This window comes from Aphelocoma coerulescens, chromosome 2, assembly GCF_041296385.1.
Source record: "Aphelocoma coerulescens isolate FSJ_1873_10779 chromosome 2, UR_Acoe_1.0, whole genome shotgun sequence".
Classification (NCBI taxonomy): Eukaryota; Metazoa; Chordata; class Aves; order Passeriformes; family Corvidae; genus Aphelocoma; species Aphelocoma coerulescens.
The window spans coordinates 5536847-5555006 of NC_091015.1; the positions used below are offsets into that span (position 1 = coordinate 5536847).

The 18160-nt window shown below is 45.3% G+C and overlaps 1 protein-coding gene across 2 annotated transcripts in view; it reads right to left on the minus strand.

Moving 5' to 3' along the window:
* The window catches only part of ACVR2B (activin A receptor type 2B), a 67688-nt gene that overhangs the window by 12235 nt on the left and 37293 nt on the right, over positions 1-18160 (minus strand). For both annotated transcript variants that reach the window (XM_069006339.1, XM_069006340.1), the window contains exons 2-9: positions 16178-16385; positions 12075-12184; positions 10361-10512; positions 8871-9014; positions 7633-7776; positions 6648-6796; positions 2912-3026; positions 904-1042 (exon numbers count right to left, since the gene is read on the minus strand). In XM_069006339.1, coding sequence (XP_068862440.1) covers positions 904-1042; positions 2912-3026; positions 6648-6796; positions 7633-7776; positions 8871-9014; positions 10361-10512; positions 12075-12184; positions 16178-16385 — 1161 coding nt within the window. The remainder of the gene's footprint in view (positions 1-903; positions 1043-2911; positions 3027-6647; positions 6797-7632; positions 7777-8870; positions 9015-10360; positions 10513-12074; positions 12185-16177; positions 16386-18160) is intronic.

Consider the following 18160-nt stretch of genomic DNA (forward strand, 5'->3'; position numbering starts at 1 on the left):
CTTCAGTCCTACTGTAATGCTAACAAAAACATTTCAAGTCTAGGTGAGGTGCTGTTGTTTTATGAGCTTGATATTCAGAGCACCCATATCTATACAAGAAGACAAAAGTTGGAGGAAGCAGCCTTGGAGCTACTACAATGACATGATTGCTTCCCTGTCCTGCACATGGCAAGGGTCACTAAAGGACGAGTGTCCTAACTGGACAGAAAAGGTGCCCCACTTTTCAGTATAATTTTAGTATAAGAAAAAAGGAGAAAGGAGACACCATGAAGTTCATAATTTTAGATCCTTCAGGAGAAAGTGAGATTCTCCAAAGCTGTAAATGAAACAATGAACCTAGCCCACTGCTGAGAGAGGGCTTGATCAGCAAAAGTCAAAGGTCAATAACTAATGACTTATGATAGCAGGGAAATGGGCTTGCTGACCCAGGAAGATCCTTCCAGCCCCGTGTTCCTGCTATTTCACTAAGGTGCTTTCCATTCAGGCTACCCCACTGCCTTGCATAAGTGAGGTGACAGCCAAGCTGGCTGTGTGACTCTTCTCTGGAGCCCAAGGCATGCCCTGGTCACAGGCAGGAATGCAGAGTGCCATGAGAGCAGCACAGAGCAGGCTCAGGTCTAAAGGACACCCATCCTGTAGGGACCACCTTCTCCCTCTGAATTCTCAGAAATTTGCAAGGTAACCAACATAGTAAAAAGCACTTTGAGACTTGGGCACTTAAAAAGGTTATTATCTACAGAGAGTAACACCTTATGTAAAAAAAACGAAAAACAGGTTAGCTGCTTTTAATAAAAGTATGTCATTGGTTATTTTTTTTTTAAACGGAGGCAGGTCCATTCTTTGGACCACTGAACCATACTGAAACAGAGCCCTCCCCAGGGAAGAGAAGATCTTTATTCTTACCATCAACTGCTCTGCATCTGGAGACTAGCTCCCACAACACCAGTCCCATTGCATACATGTCTATTCTCAGGAAGGCGTCTCGTTGGAAGTTGATTGCTCCCTCTAACACTTCAGGAGCCATGTACCTCCTTGTTCCCACCTACAGAGAAAAAACACAGCTCAAGTCACGTTGCATTTGGGCCCCTCAGCCTCTGCTGGTTGGAGGTGAGTGACAGCTGGTTTCATTAGCCTGGAGGCCACTGCTGCTGAAGGTGCACCTCGCTCGAAAAGCAAGCAAAGGGGAGCTGTTTCTTCTGACACCGGTTCTCATAAAGATCACTCGAGTCCAGATAAGCTACATGAAGGAGAGAGCCAAAGCGCAAGGCTACGTGTGTGATACTCATTCAGTGCACACTGCAGGTCTGCATCCTGCTGCATGCTGCTCCAGCAGCAGACCCTGCATGAGAAAATGCTGTTTGTGGAGACACAGAACACCCCGAGGTCATCTGACTTGGTTATCCTAATTGTTGAGAGGTCAGTCCTCTTTCGCTCAAAAAAAACCCCCCAAAAACCCCATAAAACAAATAGATAGACAGATATAAAAAAACAACAAAACACACCAACCCCCCAAAAAAACCAATCAACCAACCAATCAACCAAAAAAAACCCAAAAAAACCAAAACAACAAAAAATCCTGCAAACAAAACAACAAAAAACCAACCAACCACCACCAACAAAAAAAAACCCCAACCAAACAAAAAAAACCAAAAACCCCAAAAATATCCCCACCAAACCAAAAACAGCCAAAGAGAAAAACTGATATATCCTAAATGGTAGGAATGGTAGGAAAATGTGTTGGTTTGACAGCCCTGGGTAAAGCAAGTCTCCTACATCCACAAGAGTAGTAAAGCAGGAATCCTGCAAAGTCTGCCCTGCCCTAGCTCACTACAGTTTGGAAAAGACATCCTCTTGTTTTGAGGGAATGCAGTCCTCATTATAGTCCCTCCTTTTTTATGTTTTATATAGCTCATAATATAGGACAGTAGACAGGACAGCAAGGGAAAAACCACCTTTTGAACATGGGAATCAAAACACCCTTAATAATTTCCTTTAAGGAAATTCTCATCTGTTCTTGCTGTTACCTGAGGCAGTAGGGGCAGAGTGAAGCCAGGATATGAAAAGGCATGCAAAATACTGGAAAAGTCACAAAAAGGTGATAAAAATGAGGAAAGCTGGGGAAGGCTAACCCAGAAGAGTGTTCATTCCTTCTGAGATAAAGGTAAAAAAGGGAGGCTGCACAGGAGATGGGAATTCAGAAAACCCTGGAGGCACAAGGAGGGGATGATGGACTTGCTGTACCCTGGCATGAGAGCAGAATGAGGGGCTGCTTGCTGCAACACAAAGGCACAAAATTAAGAACCTGTAAAATTGCAGTATATTGTTTACACAGTGCACAGCCAGCTGTGCCAAAGGTCACCCAAGCAGCCAGCCTGGCTGAATTCTTAAAATTAAATCAATAATTTTAGGATTATTAATATTTGTATTGTGGTATTAGTATTAATATCTAGGAGCTTTAATATTTGTGTTAGGGCCTAGAGAAGTGGTCTGTGCAGCGGACTCCAAAACTAAACACTTCTAAGATTCAGCTGGGCTGTCTTGCCTTGCTTTGCTCAAGAAATGTTGAACCAGATGATCCTTGAGGTCCTTCCCAATATGGTATTCTGTGATTCTATGATTCTATGGATATTTATTACCAAAACAATAAAGAGTCAATGAGCCCTGTGTCTGAAGGAGGAAGCCACCTGACCCCAGGGCTGGGGGGACCTCACCTGCACACGAGTCAGAAGGGTTTGAGCATCCTCCCCACTCACACAGATTAAAGCAGCTCCCAGAATTTACATCTGAGCACAAGTTTTTATGGAAAAAATCTATTTTCCCAAGAGAATTAAATGCATCTATACAAATTAGCCCCCACTCCAGAGGAGTTAGGGCAAGGCCAACTTTTTAAAAAGTTGAAGGTAATGATTACCTGTCCATGAGTGTCCCCTGGAGGTTTTCCAGGTTCAAACCGCACAGCCAGTCCAAAATCAGCTAGCACAGCCGTCAAGTCGTTCTTCAGCAAGACATTTTTACTCTTGAAGTCCCTGTGGACAAGCCAAGAAGTAAGGGTTTATCATGTCATGTGTCTAAATCACATTGCAGCACATTGTATGTCTATAGGCTTAGCAGCTCCCAGTAAATCAGCTCCTTTCTTCCTTCCCCTGCTTCCCAACTTGGTCAGTGCTGACAAACTTGGCTTCTCCTCACTGTCCTTGTCCCTAAAACACAACCAAGCAGCACTGAGCTCACCAGCACAGAGTCAGCCAAACTCTACAGTGAATTAATAAAATTAAAAAAATAAGTTAATACAATTAATAAAATAAAATAATTCCGATCTGAAGGGGCTCTTTTGATTAGAATAAGCTGTATATAAGGTGCCATTTCTTGCTCCAAGTACCAGCTCTGGACCCCCACATCTGGGCCCTTCTCATTCCCAACAACAAAGCCAAGGCAGGTTAAGGGAGTAGATTACTCTTTATCCTAGTAAGGATGTTTGCTCTTATCTACAGAATTAGGTCTTTTTGGAAATCAGCAGATTCTGGTGAGACTCTCTCCAGCCTGATTACATGCTTTAACAGACTTTTGCCATAGTCATCTATTAGCCTTCTGTTGTAATTGCTGGATTGATCTTCCCTGGAGAATTCAGAGGGCTGGAAAGCAAGCAGGGAAGGGGGTGAGGCCACACTCAGACACGCTGTCAGGATCGAGCAGGCAGCTGACAGGCAGTTGTAAGAATCTGCAGTAGAGATGGTGGGTCTGTGCTTGAAGGGGATATTTGTGTCAGGCCTGTGCTGCAGAGGGATCATTTCAGGGCAGCTCAGGTAAATCTGCAGGGGCTGGGAAGGGTGGGGGTTGGAGGAAGATCACACTAAGATGCCTAACCAGTCAAGCCCTGTTCCCTGGTCTTCCTGCATTTTCATCTGAAAAGGAATGTTTGGCAATCTAATTAAATTACAGACCTTAGACAGCAGATGGCAATTGTCCTGTATGCTCAGCATTATAATTTCCCTATCATCAATTCTCTCAGTGACCCTGCTGATTGCAGGACATTGCAGGCCTGCACACAATAATTAATGAGGGCAGATACGATTGTTCTGCACTAGAGAGACCTGTCAAAATTCTTTGGGAAGAGAGAAACTGCTGGACCATAGAGAAGGGGCTGCTCTCTGCAGCCTCGGATGCCACAATATCAGCCCAAAGCACTGCAAACAAAAATCATCCTGTGCCACCCAGCCCCTGATTCTGAGCTTAAAATATCAGAAGAGAGGATTTATCCTTTCTAAGCTAAGCACAGCATGATGGGCATTTCTGGCTTGAGGATTAAGATGGGGTAAGTGGGTGTGAAGTTGGAGGGCATCGTGCAGCCAGTGAACCCCAGCAGAAACCAGCCTCCATCACCTCTAGGACCACAGTACAGCTTTGCAGAGCTTCCCAAACATTGGTACCCTTTCACTACACAGAAAAACTGCATTTACCACTACCTGTCATCTCAGAGACTGCCTGCTCCCATGCTACAGCAGTTTCCCCACAGGCTTAGGAAACAGCCATCATCTAACGACATGGATAAACGCCTTTGCTCACTCAGCATTAGGGGATTATGCCCTCAGGGTGGTACAGATTGTGCAAGAGATTTTTGCAAAGCAGTGGCTCGATGAGGACCACACAGAAATTATCAGACAATCTGCCTGAACGGTGTGGTTCCAAGGTGAAACAAGATGTAAACCAGCATTACTGAAGGGGCATGTGCTGCTGTTGCTCACCTGCAGTGCCCTTTGGGCATGCAACAGTTAACTCCTACATCTTGATACACAATGCAGGGATTTCCCTTTGCAATTCCATTTTTCCCCCCTATTTCCATACATTCCCCCATTTTTTTCACACTTTGCTTCCTTCCTTCCTTCCACAAACCACCTTGAACTGGCAAGTCTGAGCTGCAATGCAAACGTGTCCAGGCCAGGGAGAAGGACCTAATTAATCTAAGATATGCCAAGGAGAATTCCCATAACGTCATAAGCACCATCCTAAAATGGTCACTGACAAAGAAAAGTGGCATGAAAAGAAGAAATGTTTTTGTTCCATCTAGCACTTCAAACTAGGGAATACAGAGCAAACAGACTATGAGTAACGGGTGAGTTAATTCGATTGAGACACCAGAGATTTTATTTTCAGCTTCCACGTGGGGGCACTTTTGCACCAAGTGATTCCATAACAGTAATCCTCCTTGTAGTGCCGGGGGCCAGAGAGGAGTTGGCTGAACCCCTGCCCAGCAGTGACTGGGGAGTTCCACCTGGCAACCCCAGCATCTCCATCCATGTGCACTGTGGGAAGCCATTCAAAAACACCCCCCACGCCCCCCTCCCCAGATTTAAAATGCATTTAGTGTTTTCTCTCAAAAATAAAATTAAAAGGAGTGGGGTAATCCGAGGAAAATCCCTTGTGTCCTGAAATCCCTCCTCCACTAGGTATGTGCTAAATTCACACAAATGCTGCATTCTCCAGCTTTTATCACTTGCTAAATGGACAGGGACACTAATGAGCACGATCTGTTGCTTTAAAGCCTTTCTATAGCCTTCTTCTGTTCCCCACCCTCAGGAATTTTCATCTATAAACCACTGCCTTTATTCTACAGGGACAAATGTCAGGGACACAGGGGTCAGCTCCAGGAGCAGCACAAAGGCAGCTGCAGGTTCTTTCAACAGCCCCCAGCTCTTCAAAACTTTCAGGTTTGGGGAGGTGGGGTGTTTTGGGGGCAGGGATACCCTTGCAAAAACAGGGATTATCTTGCCATCCATGAAGCCAGGCCTGCCAGAGAGGGTACAAATTGCTGCAGCTGGACGTGGGGTTTAAGTTCCTCCTGGATGAAATGCAGTGAGTGGCGCGGGAGTATGGCCACGGATTACGGCCTGTAAATCCCTTCTGGAAATCTCCTCCATCCTGCCCTGCCACGAGCAAACCACTCAGAAGAGATGCTTTAGTCTAGGGCAAGCAGTGTGGGACTTTAGAGAAGGGCTAAATCATGAGGATGGTTTAACCCACTGCTTTCCTGCTGTCCCCACTGTGCTGCCACCCATGTGCGTTGAAACGTGTGCTAGGAGGTCTCAGAGGTAGGATGGTGTCTGTTGTGGTGTCTCTCATAAGAACCCTGGCATGATTTGGGCCTTAAAAAACTACAGGGAAAAATAACTAGCAGCCATTTTCTGCGTTTCCACAGTTTCTCCACTTTTTACCTTTTTTTAAACGTTTTTTACAGCTCAAAAGCTCTGTGGGAAGACACGCAGTGGAGTTATCAGTCTAAAAGATGGAAAAACAGGGTCCAACTCCTGGTATGGCCATAGAAATACATGGATTATAATGTGTTGGTATTATCAAGCAAAGTCCTTTCAAAGAGCAGTTCTGCAGTGACCAGTATTCCCTTCCCACCACGAGGGAAGAGTTGATGGAAGAGAGAAGCCTCTACCCTTCGGACATTTGCCATCAACCACTACCAACTGTGCTATTCCACAGGCAAGACACTTACTTGCCCTTCACCGTTTTATACGTGGTTGAAAAAAATTCTTGTCTTAGCATGGGGTTTGCTGGGTTAAAAGGCCTTTACTTCCTAAAAGCACAACCTCGTCCATTCAACAGCATCATTTCAAAGATGGTGTCGACAAAAGAGGCTTTACCTGTGTGCTATGGCAGGTTTGTGTCCTTCACCTTTGCACCAGGGGACATCTTCATGAAGGTAGGACAAGCCACGGGCCATTGTTTCTGCAACATGGCAGAGCTCATTCCAGCTGATAATGTTGCCCTTCAGGTAATCTGTCAGAGAACCCTGCAGAACAGGACACTGTCAGTTCTTAGTCATAGACCCCTATACGTGATAGATGTGCCAACTCATCAGTTTGGAGAATGGTTTAGAGAGTGCTTGAGAAATCTGAGCCTTGATTTAACAGGGGGGAAAAAATCTCTAGTGAAAGTAAAAAGAAGAAATAAAAATCAGAAGCATCCATGAGTTTTTAGCCCTTGACAGCACAGACCTCCTGATGTCTACTTATCTGCCAGGGAAGGGGAGGCAGGTAAGGAAGGGAAAAATCATCTTTAACCAGAGCAATTCATCTAACCTAAGCAAGGGGAAAGCCTTCCATGCAAGAAGATGATGCATGGTATCAGCTGGTTGTGGCAATGATTGACTCATCAGACCTTGGATTTAACAGGGGGATAACACTGCTGGCTCAACCCCACATTTGCCCATTTGTTTTCAGAGTTAGTCATGCTTTGTAACTAAAGCAATCCATGGAACAGGAGATGTGCCCCAGGCCTCAAAAGCAGACATGGAGCCCATCTGCAAGGGGCAAGTTGGATCTGCGAAATCTGCCTCCCGTGATGCTCATCTACGCACATAAGAGATGTTGACCACCATAGACATGAGCTGTGGCCTTTTGTGCCTCTCTCTTTTCCCAAGTCTCACCTTTATTAATCCTTGTTTGTGTAGGAAAGCCTTGAAAGCTAAAGGAAGGGCCTTTGAAGCAGGGGAGCAGGAGCACTTTGCTGCCACAGAGTCATGGCCCACCAGGAACGGACTGGATAGATTACAGGGATTATAATCCTGCTTTATCACAACCAGCTCCCTCTCTGCCTTCCCAAAATGTACATGCAATGATACATTACCTTGTCATGGAAAGCTGTGATCAGCCAGAGCTCTGTCTCCAGGTTTGTCCCCCTTTTCTCTGCTGCGATAAATTGCAAAAGGTTTTCATGCTTCATGCCAGGAGTGTTGAAAATCTCCCTCTCACTCTGCCAAGATTGCTTATCCTGAAGCAGGGAGAAATGCACCATCAAAGATCACACTTCCCTTTAAAGCAAACAGCTCCTTCAGTTCAGTCAGAGCAGCTCACACTACTCTTAAAATCATGCTCCAGTGTTAGGATGTGATGTATCCCTTCAAAATGAGCCCGTTTTCCCTAAAGAAGAAAGACTGGAAATTGCTGTCCTTAGTCTGCCCTCTCCAAAATTATCCTCAGCTATTCCTAAAGGACATGTGTGGGGAGTGGAGAGGAAGCCAAACTCAACCTTACTGAGAAATAAGATTTGTCAAGATCTCCTAAGGATACTTGCAAGAGTAAAGCCTGTGCATGCAGCACCCAGATCAGCCTTGTAGCTGTAATTGTTGCAATTGCAAAATCTAATCTAGGCTCTATTGAATATTTACTAGTAGGTCACAGCTGGCTTGGACTGAAGATGTGCAGATCTCCTTTAGCAACGCTATGACAACAAACACGAGGTGGAAAAGTAATGAAGGAGACAGTGGAGAAGCACAAAGATGTTTTAGTCATTTTTCTTTCACTTGACTTTTGATTGCTTTACTCTTTTCATCTGCAATTCCTAGAGAATCAAGCCATGAGTGTTCAAAGGTTTCCTAGAGCAGAAGACAGGAGCTGACAGAAATGCTGCACTGCAATTAGCTTGCACAGCACTGGAGTTCTGCCTTTTGGAGGCTGTAAACTGCTCACTAGGTTTGGATCCAGATTTACAACCCACCCAGGCAGGACACAGAAATCTGGGGCTCTGGCCCTTTGTGTGCACTCTGGACACCGCAGCTGCACCCTGCCTTGCTGGATTTAAACAACACAGGCATTTGCAGGAAAGTTAAAATACCCTGTAGATTTCAGAATGTGCTGGGTTTTGCCCTTCTTGCAACAAGTACTGCATTTGGAAGCATTTGGTAATGAGATAATGCACGGAGAAGTGTAGGAAGGAAGGGTCCTTGAACTTCTTCCCCCAGCAGAAGAGCCCAAATGCTTCTTTGTTATGGTCTTAAAAACCATAATCTCCATAGGCACTTAGAGCATCTCAGCACTGTGAGGAAGCCTCTGGCAAGTAAGAACCTAATGCAGTGTCCCTCTCACCTGAATAGGGAAGATTTTCACTGCTACGTAGTCGTTCATCAGCTGAGCCTTCCACACGCAGCCAAAGCGTCCCCTGGCCTTGATCTCCAAGAGCTGCAGGGGCTTTAGGCCAACCAGGGGAGAAGGGGGTGGCGGGCCAGGGTCCTGCACAGGAGAAAAAAACCACTGTCACCAGCTGAAGCTGGACTGTAAAATAAAGGGAGGGGAGGAATGGAGAGACTGCTTGTAGGGAAAGAAGTGTGAAGAAGTGACATTTTATTTTATACAGATTATTTAGATGTACTGTTTGCAGCAAGAACAGCCTGAAATTCCCTCTCTTGCTTGCTCTGTAGGGTATTGATATAGAAGACATATAGCAGTCTACACCTCCAAGTGTCACTTCGTGACACTACTGCCTACCATGCTCTGGGCAAAACCTGAATTCTCCTGTGTTTTCAAAACAAAAGTTATTTTGGGCTGTAAAGCACTGATGTCCTCAAGGCTACCTCCTGCCAAAAGTGGGAACCTTGTGATCTTTGTGACCAGACAGCAAACTACATCTAAAACCTCCCACTGCTCTTCACTACATTAGTATGTTCCACGTCACCCCAGCCATGGGCAGTGAACAACTCTGTCAGCATCCTACAGATCATATCTGTTTAAACTCTGCATTTGTCCAGGAGAACAACTTAACCCCACAGGATGCGTGGGGTTGGAGCTCTGTCCTATCTGCTTTAGATGGTAGGATCACAGAATGGTTTGGGTTGGAAGGGAACCTTAAAGATTATCCAGTTCCAACCCCCCTACCATGGACAGGGACACCTCCCACTAGACCAGGTTGCTCAGAGCCCCATCTAGCCTGGATTTGAACACCTCCAGGGATGGGGCAGTCAGAGTTTCCCTGAGCAACCTGTGCCAGGGCCTCACCACCCTCACAGGGAAGAATTTTTTCCTACTGTCTAATCTAAACCCATTCTCTTTCAATTTTAATCCGTTCCCACTTGTCCTATGGGAATGCTCTTTACATGCTCTTGTAAAAAGTGCCTGTCCATCTTTCTTGAGGGCTCCCTTCAGGTACTGGAAGGCTGCAATTAGGTCACCCCAATGCCTCCTGCATCCATTCTGTGAGGGCTCATAAAACCTGAGCTTCATCAGGAAAAACATCTTACCTCCTCCCATAAAACTGGCAGGAACTTTATCATCTCTCAGGATCTCTAATGCTCTACAAAGTTGGCTGAAATCAGGCAATGGATTTGAGAGTTTGGGAGGAAGGGCAGCCACCAAGCAGGGTTGTCTAATTCCCTCCCCCAGGTATCTCAGACATGGTGATAACCCCACCTAAACCCATCAGTCTAACACTTCCATGGAGTCCAACTGTGCCACCAACTTCCAAAACCAGAGAAGAAAATTTAGGCCACCTGAAAAGAGCGAAGCAAAAGTGGATGTGAACATACACTGAGCAGCCTCCGTGCCTTTTGCAAGGCCCAGACAAAGGGGAGTGACTCCCTCACCTCAATGATGTCCACGTGGCCGTAGGGAGGCTTCCGGTGCCGGTACATCCAGAAGGCCAGCAGGATGGCCATGGACAGCACCGCGATGGGCAGCAGGGAGTACACCAGGATGTTGAGCAGAGAGGGCGTTGGCGGCGGCGGCTCGTAGATGACTGTGAGGAAAGAGCAGGGTAAGCGAGGGAAAAGGGCCTTCAGGAATGCAGCAGCACTGTCAGCTGCACATCCAGATGCAACCAAACCCCATCTGTCCCTCCATTCCAAAGCTGACAATGCTGGCTGGCATGTCCCATCCCGCCCAACAGTATTCACAAGGCTCCGTGGTTTTCTCCTCTCCGTAGAAGTACTGTTAGTAATGGAGTTACAATTGCCCAAACCACACTTTGCAAGCTGAGCCTCCATCTGACCTTTATTTAAGATAGGTATTTCTTGCTGGGATACATAAAAGCAGAACATTTCCTCCTCTTAACCCTTCCAAATGTATTAAGAGAGCATAAAATCCCTTGCAGCGTTGCTTTACCTTTCACAGTGATTGACAAGTTGTCAGTTTTTAGTAAAATGCTGCCGGAGCCACAATCAAATGCACTATTCCCACAGTAGTTCTTGTTCCAAATTACATCAGTGCAGTTGAGACACAAACAATGGGAATACTAAATGGAGCCATGTTGCTATGTTGGAGACAGGGAAGGAAAAAATAGCAAGACTTGCCAAATTAAACAAAAACCTGTGAGAGAAAGAATATTTGCTACTAGGTTGCTACGGGTACGTTAATAACAGGAGATAATATAACCCATGTAAACAACTAAAAACCTATCAGGAAAGCCCAGGAAAATCTGATAAAGGTCTGTTGGAACATCTCAGTAAATGCAGGTAGTTCAAAGTGGTGGAAACCAACCTGAGGAAAAGATTTACCTGCTTTAATAGTTTTTATTGAATGATACTTTAAAAAGTATACACCTAAAAGAATCATCATTTTTCTATTAGCCTCTGAAGAAGGTCCTGCTATTACTTTTCTTCCTTGATGCATATCCACAGGCTCTGAAAGCTGACACACACCCTTTCCCTTTCAATCCCCAGACCAACAAAATAGAATCAAATGCAAAAATCCCAGAAGGTATCTGGAGACTTGTGACCTATGAAATTAATGAGGAAGGCGTCAAACACCCTTTTAAGAATTTGAGGCTCAATCCATGCTGTATAAATCACTCTGCCCTCTTTTCCTCGTGTGGGATTTTTTTTTGTAACATCTCACGGTGAACTGTCCACCATAAAGAAAACCTAATTCTTACTGATGGTATCCATTGCTTTAGCCACAGAGTGAAACAGCCTTAAAAAACTATTCTTAAAGAACTGTAGCAAAAGGATTTCTGACTTTGTAACCAAAACATCCAACAACTCAATGTTGGCATGAAGCTGAATCGGAGGAGGTTTAGGACCAATACTTGGAAAAGGTTCTTCACCCAGAGGGTGGTCAGGCACTGGAACAGGCTCCCCAGGGAAGTGGCCACAGCACCAAGCTCAGAGCTCAAGGAGCATTTGGACAACACTTCCAGGCACATGGTGTGAATCTTGGGGGTTTCCTGTGCAGGGCCAGGGGTTGGACTCGATGATCCTTGTGAGTCCTTCCCAACTCAGGACGTTCTATGTTTCTGTGAAAGTCACTGGACACTGGGTCTAGGGGAAGAGACCCCAACTCCCCGTCCTCCCAGTCACTCACCTTCTGGGCCGGTGACTTCGGGCAAATGGGTAAATTTCTCATTGCAATAGTTGCCCTCGCAGCAGCAGAAAAACACCTGAGGGTTTTCTTCTGTGGCTACACACTCCTGCCTGTGCCAGGGAGGGACAGACACGGAATGAAAAAGAGAGAAAAACAACGTCAGCCAACTCCTGCCTCTTGTCCTTGGGAGCTGATCTGCCCCAAACTGTCTTCTCCACACACCTTCTCCTGCAGCTGTGCCACACAGATCAGCAGTCTCCACTTACAGAAAACAACTTGGCACTCAAATACCCCAGTGGATAGCAAGGACCCTTGAAAAGACTGTAAAGGAAACAAATGCTTCCATATGTACTGAGGGCATTAGATGGTGAGTAATAAATAACAGCCGCCGCTGCTAACGGAATGAGAAGGAGAAAAACGACAGAGAGACGCCTCAGTCCCTGAACAGTGACTTTCCCACAGCCCATATGAATGCTGCCAGGGCACAGAAGCATTTGATCATGCAATTAAAGATTGTGCCATAAAGCACACATGATGAGGGCTGAGCTAATGCTGCTCCCACAGCCTTCAGCATCACCAGCTCTGAGCACTTGAAGGGCACCAGACAGCAGCAGCAACAGCCCTGCTGCAGCAGGAGGAGGCTGCAGGTCTGAGGGCATGTAGTGATAGTTCAAGGTAATGGCTTTAAACTGAAAGAGGGCAGGTGTAGGTTGGATATTAGATACAAATTCTTTACTGTGAGGGTGGTGAGGCGCTGGCACAGGTTGCCCAGTGAAGCTGTGGATGACCCATCCCTGGAAGTGTTCCAAGGTTAGGTTGGATAGGACTTGGATCGTCCTTGGTCCTGTGGAATGTATCCCTTCCCATGGCAGGGGGGTGGAACTAGATGATCTTTGAAAGTCCCTTCCAACCCTAACCACTCTAGGGTCCTGTGATTCTCATTTTGTTTCTGGAGTTTTTAAGTTTAATTTTCAAGTGCCATGTCCTCCATAAAAAGCTTATTTCTGCACAAAAAACCTTTAAGAAAATCAGGTTGCAGCTCTCATTTTCTGCCTTAGCCTCTTATCCAGGTACTGCTACAGCCTTCCCAGCACTGAGATTTCCTTCCACATTGTGCAAGGCCTTAGGGGACTTCCATGGATCAGACCAACTCCACTTCCACACATCCTCCCTCTCCCCACAGATCAATGCCAAAAGAGATGTGCAGTGATTTTTGCAGTACTCTAGCTGTCATTTCTTTCTGTTTCTTAAATGTTGCTTCCCTTGCCTGCCACCTTTTGCTATGCTACACTCTGCTTTAGTTATTAGGCTTGCAGAGCTGCTCTCCACAGAGAACTGTATCAAACTATTTCCTGAAGCCCAGCTAAATTATATGCATAACTTCCTTCCCTCAACCACTTGGAGGAAGTAGCAAAACAATCATATGCGTTTGACATTATTACTCATTTCTGAACCCAAGCCAAGCCTCCCTTTCTGTGGCATCACTGACAAACTGCCACGAGAAGAATTGAAAGGGCTATCTTCAATCTTAGCACTGGGCAGTTTTCAGTGCTTTATTCCCTTTGAGAGAAAAAACTGGCTATAGCAAAACTGTCTCCTCCAAGGTCTCAGCTGGGAAGCACTTGGTTTGTTTTTCAGGCTCTCATTTTTTTAAACTTCAAAGCAAAAAAGTGGCCATTTGACTTATTCAAATGAACAAAGATGTTTCAACAAGTTAAGCAATGTTTCCAGATGCTTTTTTGTGAAATCAGATAACAAGCCCTTTGGATTTAACAGCATCAGTGTTGGAGCCTTCAATAGAAAACACATCCTTTGCTAAATCTGTTGGTTAAGAAATCAAGCTAATGAGTGAAAACAGCCTGCTCCACATCTGCAATTCATTATCCCTGCCTCTGAGTGAAGCCATCCAGGTATGTATGACATGTTACACTTAGCAAATATTACAAATGAGACAGTGGGAGAGAATGACACATTTTTCTGTGGCACTGAGGGCACGTTTCGGAGCGGTTCACGTGCTCTGCAGGGGAATGTGAACATGACCTCTCCAGCAGGGCTGTGTAAATAAACGAGCGCACACAAGTCGATTTTTAAACACTACCTTTTTCCTATAACCTTAAATGTACATGTGCCACGTTCTTGTTTCCTCAAGATAAAGAATAGAGAGTAAGGAGCCGTCACTCTCAGTGTCCCAACCCTTGCACTCCGAAATTTTTCCACATTGCAGCGACAAAGGAGGCAGCACTTGTCACATCCCAGCGTGTGCTGCCTGTGCTCCAAGAGCAGCAGCAGCAGTCAACAGAGCAGGACCATGCCCTGCATCAGGGAGACAGAACACAGGTGTATTTGCCAAGGCTGCTCCCAGAAACTCGGCATCCAAAGGTGCCAGAGACACAAAGGGCATCAGCACAGCACCACTGATCGAAAAATCAGCGTTTTAGCCTTTTTTGCCACCTTGGTATGCAACACTGCCTGCATGAAAGTCTGCCAAGGCCACTCAAGGGAAGAGAAAAAATGAAAAGGACTGCATTTAAAGAGGCTTTATTCCTTTATATAATTAAAGCTAACCTTTATTTCAAATGTTGCTTTTGATATTTGTACTGCTTTTTAATTCTCAGAAGGTGTTTTAGCTTTGCCCTGGAATTTGTGGCTTTGAAAAGTCAGGCTGTGGCATACTGAATGCTCAATTCTATGGCTGCAAAAGACTGGTGAGGAGCCCTGGAAACTTTTTACCATTGTAACAGAGCAACACATTATAGCAAAGTTTAAGAACCACTACATCCCTGCAGAGACACTCAGTGACAATACAAGTGTCACTGGATATGAGAGCAGGCACTGAAAGGAGAAATCTGTTTACAGTAAACACTTCTGCTTGGAAGTAGGAAACTACAGTGACCTTCTGTTCTCAGAAGAATCAGCATTAAGATGACTAATGGGCCAAGGAGGATTGATCTATTGGGAAAGAATAAAAATTTAACTATATATAGAGCCTGGCTATTCAATTGGCAAGGGAGTAGGTGTGGTAGGAAAGTAACCCTGGAGCTAAAAATAGAACAAAGATGAGGAACAACTCACAGTTGAGATAAGCCAAGACAACAGGCACAAAAGCAGGGGAAGTGTACAGCACCAAAGGGAGAAAACGCTGCAGCCATTGGACAAATCTTGTCCCAGTTTAACCCCCCAGCTTAGCACCTGGTGCTCCTAAAACTTTCGGAAGGAGAAGCTACAAACATGCACAGCTGAGAATTGCACAAAGGTGAGATCAACCTACATCGGTGTTATATCGAGGCAAATCCTTGAATTTTATGTTGCTAATCCTTATTGAAAGGGCTGGGCTTGGCTTGGTTTGTTGATCGTTGGTTTGGGTTTTTTTTAACAAAACCCCTGAGCTTAGAGCTACTGAACATTGTCCTTTTCAACTGCGGAACTTCATAGGGCTGTTTTCTTTAGCTGTAATTCTTTTCCCCCCTGTAGAATTGCATCAAGGGAAGTGAGAAAAGACTAGTTAATTTTCCCAGCTATTTAATGAGGCTGGAGCCTTCGTACTACAAAACCTCGCTTCTTTTCAGCTCTCTACAGGCAGTGCCACACAAACTCATATTGCTTTTGCTGCCCCACTCTTTCTCCTGGCCCTTCTCTTCACTCAGCCAAAGAACGGTGGAACTTTTTGCCACATCACAAACGCCAGAATATCTCAACCCCTAACCACCCCCTGATAGCTGTGCTTTTCTAGACAGCTCCAAATGATTCCAAGTTTTCACTTCTTTCGCCAAATGCTCCTGGAGGAACATATTGCTCTTCATTTGATGGTACAGGACAGGTTTTTCAATGAATGCTTGAATTATCAAAGCTTTGCTAGGTATGAAAAAAACCAAAACAAAACACAACACAAAACCCCTAAAAGTGCCTTTTCCAGCTTCTATTTAGAAAGTCAAAGCAGGTAAGTGACAATTCTGAGAGCTGCATTAGCAACAGAAGTAATTACAGGGGATGATTTTGCCAATTAACTTGGACTTGCCTTCTTTTCCTCTATGCAAAAAATCACAAGCCTTTGCACTTAGAGGATTGATTAAACCTCTATTTAGACAAACCAGTTGGGCTATTACCTGTCATAGCAGTTGAAGTCATCTAACCAGCAGCCTTTCTTCACCAGCTCGATGGAGCCCGAGTTGTTTCTCCAGGAGGCGTAACAGTGGAGCCGCTTGTCCTTCTCCCCCTCACAGCGCTCCACGCCGCTCTGGTTGGTCTTCTCCAGCTCCCAGTTGGCATTGTAGTAGATGCACTCCCTTGTCTCAGCCTCCCCATGGCCCGGTCCTGAAAAAGAAATCAAACCCCAAGAACATTCAAGTGAAATCAGGAATAAATCTTGGGAAGCATATCTCCACATGGCTGTGTTTTAGGTGATGCATACATTTGATTCCCTGGGAGCTGAGCAGCTCAGCAGTGTGAGCTTCAGCACAGATTATTCCTCTGCTCTGGGTTGAGGTGGGGGATGGAGAGGTCAGGTTTGCCTAAGGTCACACAAGAGCTCATGGTGAAGTCAAGAGGCCAGCTGAGAACTTTCCAGATCTCCTCTGCACAATGCTTCAGCCTTAGGACCCTAAAAAAGGGGATGCACAAGGCAGCACATACCCAGTAATGTCTAACCACAGAAACCTTGATTAGGAAAGACAACCTCCCAGGGTGCTACTTGGTGCTTGCTGGGATGTCATGCAGTGGAGTTACTCTCCCTCTCCACCACTACTCTGGGAAACATCACCTAAAAATACAGTTTCTTCCATGGGTAAGATGTAACTGAGAACAGATAATATTCATCCTGCAGAGGAGGGCCCGACCAGTGGCCATTCCTCACTTAGAGCCTGGTTCAGACTTATTTGGGCAAGTCTCCATATTGATGCCATGAAGATTTTTGCCTTTTCTTTTATACCCCTGTTATACCTTTTTTACAACTTCTGTATTCCTAGTGCTTTTTCCCTACATTCTTGGACTTGTTTGTCAAGCTGAGAGACTAAACATTTTAGAAGCTTCATAGCCAGGGATCAGTGTGCCCCAGAGCCCAAGGCCCTCTCCAGAACACATTCTGTAAACCAAGATAGAACCATCCAGGGGAAGGTTCCTTGGGGAGGGGGGCTCACTCGAGCCTCTCATTGGGGAATCTTTGATAGATCTGCTAATTAGTAACACCTATAATGTTATACCCAATGTTGGAGGGGAGAGACTCGGTGGGGTGCATTTCGGTGCATATGACCTGGATGTGTGCACCTAAGGATCCTTAAAATAAAAACCAAGGTAAAATCCCTTTTCCACTTCTAATCGTGTCTGACTCTTGATTTTAAGACCAGGAAAAGGCATCAATATGACAAATGCCATGTTTTTAGCTGCAGTTGACACGGCTCCCCGTGCCTCTCCATTCAAACAAGCCGTTCAGCAACAAACTCTGTTCCCCAAACAAGACTGGCCAGCCCAAAAGATGCTTGGCCACCAAAAACAAAGGAGTCTCCATATCCTGAGGGTCTTTCCTGCTTTAGAACCTTATACCAAAGGACTGTGAAGCTCCTACTGTCCCCGGGGAAACAATTCCCCCATAGCCACCATATGGCAGAACTGAAATACAATTGCAGACACATCCATTAAAACCAGAGTCAAGTAAGGGAACACTGATATCTGCAGGTGACCTCCTTTGTCCTAAACCTTAGAAATCTTCTCTTCATCTGGAAATACTCTGCTTTGTGGCATTTTGAGGATTACTTTAAAACAAAATGAAGAATGAAACAAACACACATCTTGTAAGCAGACAAACACAAAAGGTACCATGTGCCCTGTACCATGAAGCTGATGATTCTGTAAATCCTGAAATGCCCTGCAGCCATCTCTCTTTGGGATTACCCAACCTAAGGCAAGGTCAGGCCTGGCCATTATTTTGATGGATTGCAATCATGGAAAACGTAGGTATCTCAATAAAATATGTTGACAACTGGGTAGAAAACACAAATAGGTCCCACAGGATGGTAAAACAAAAGTGCTGTGCTCCCAGAATAGCCAGACCTCTGTGAAGGCTAGAACTAGGTTTCTAGATGGAAAACCACAGT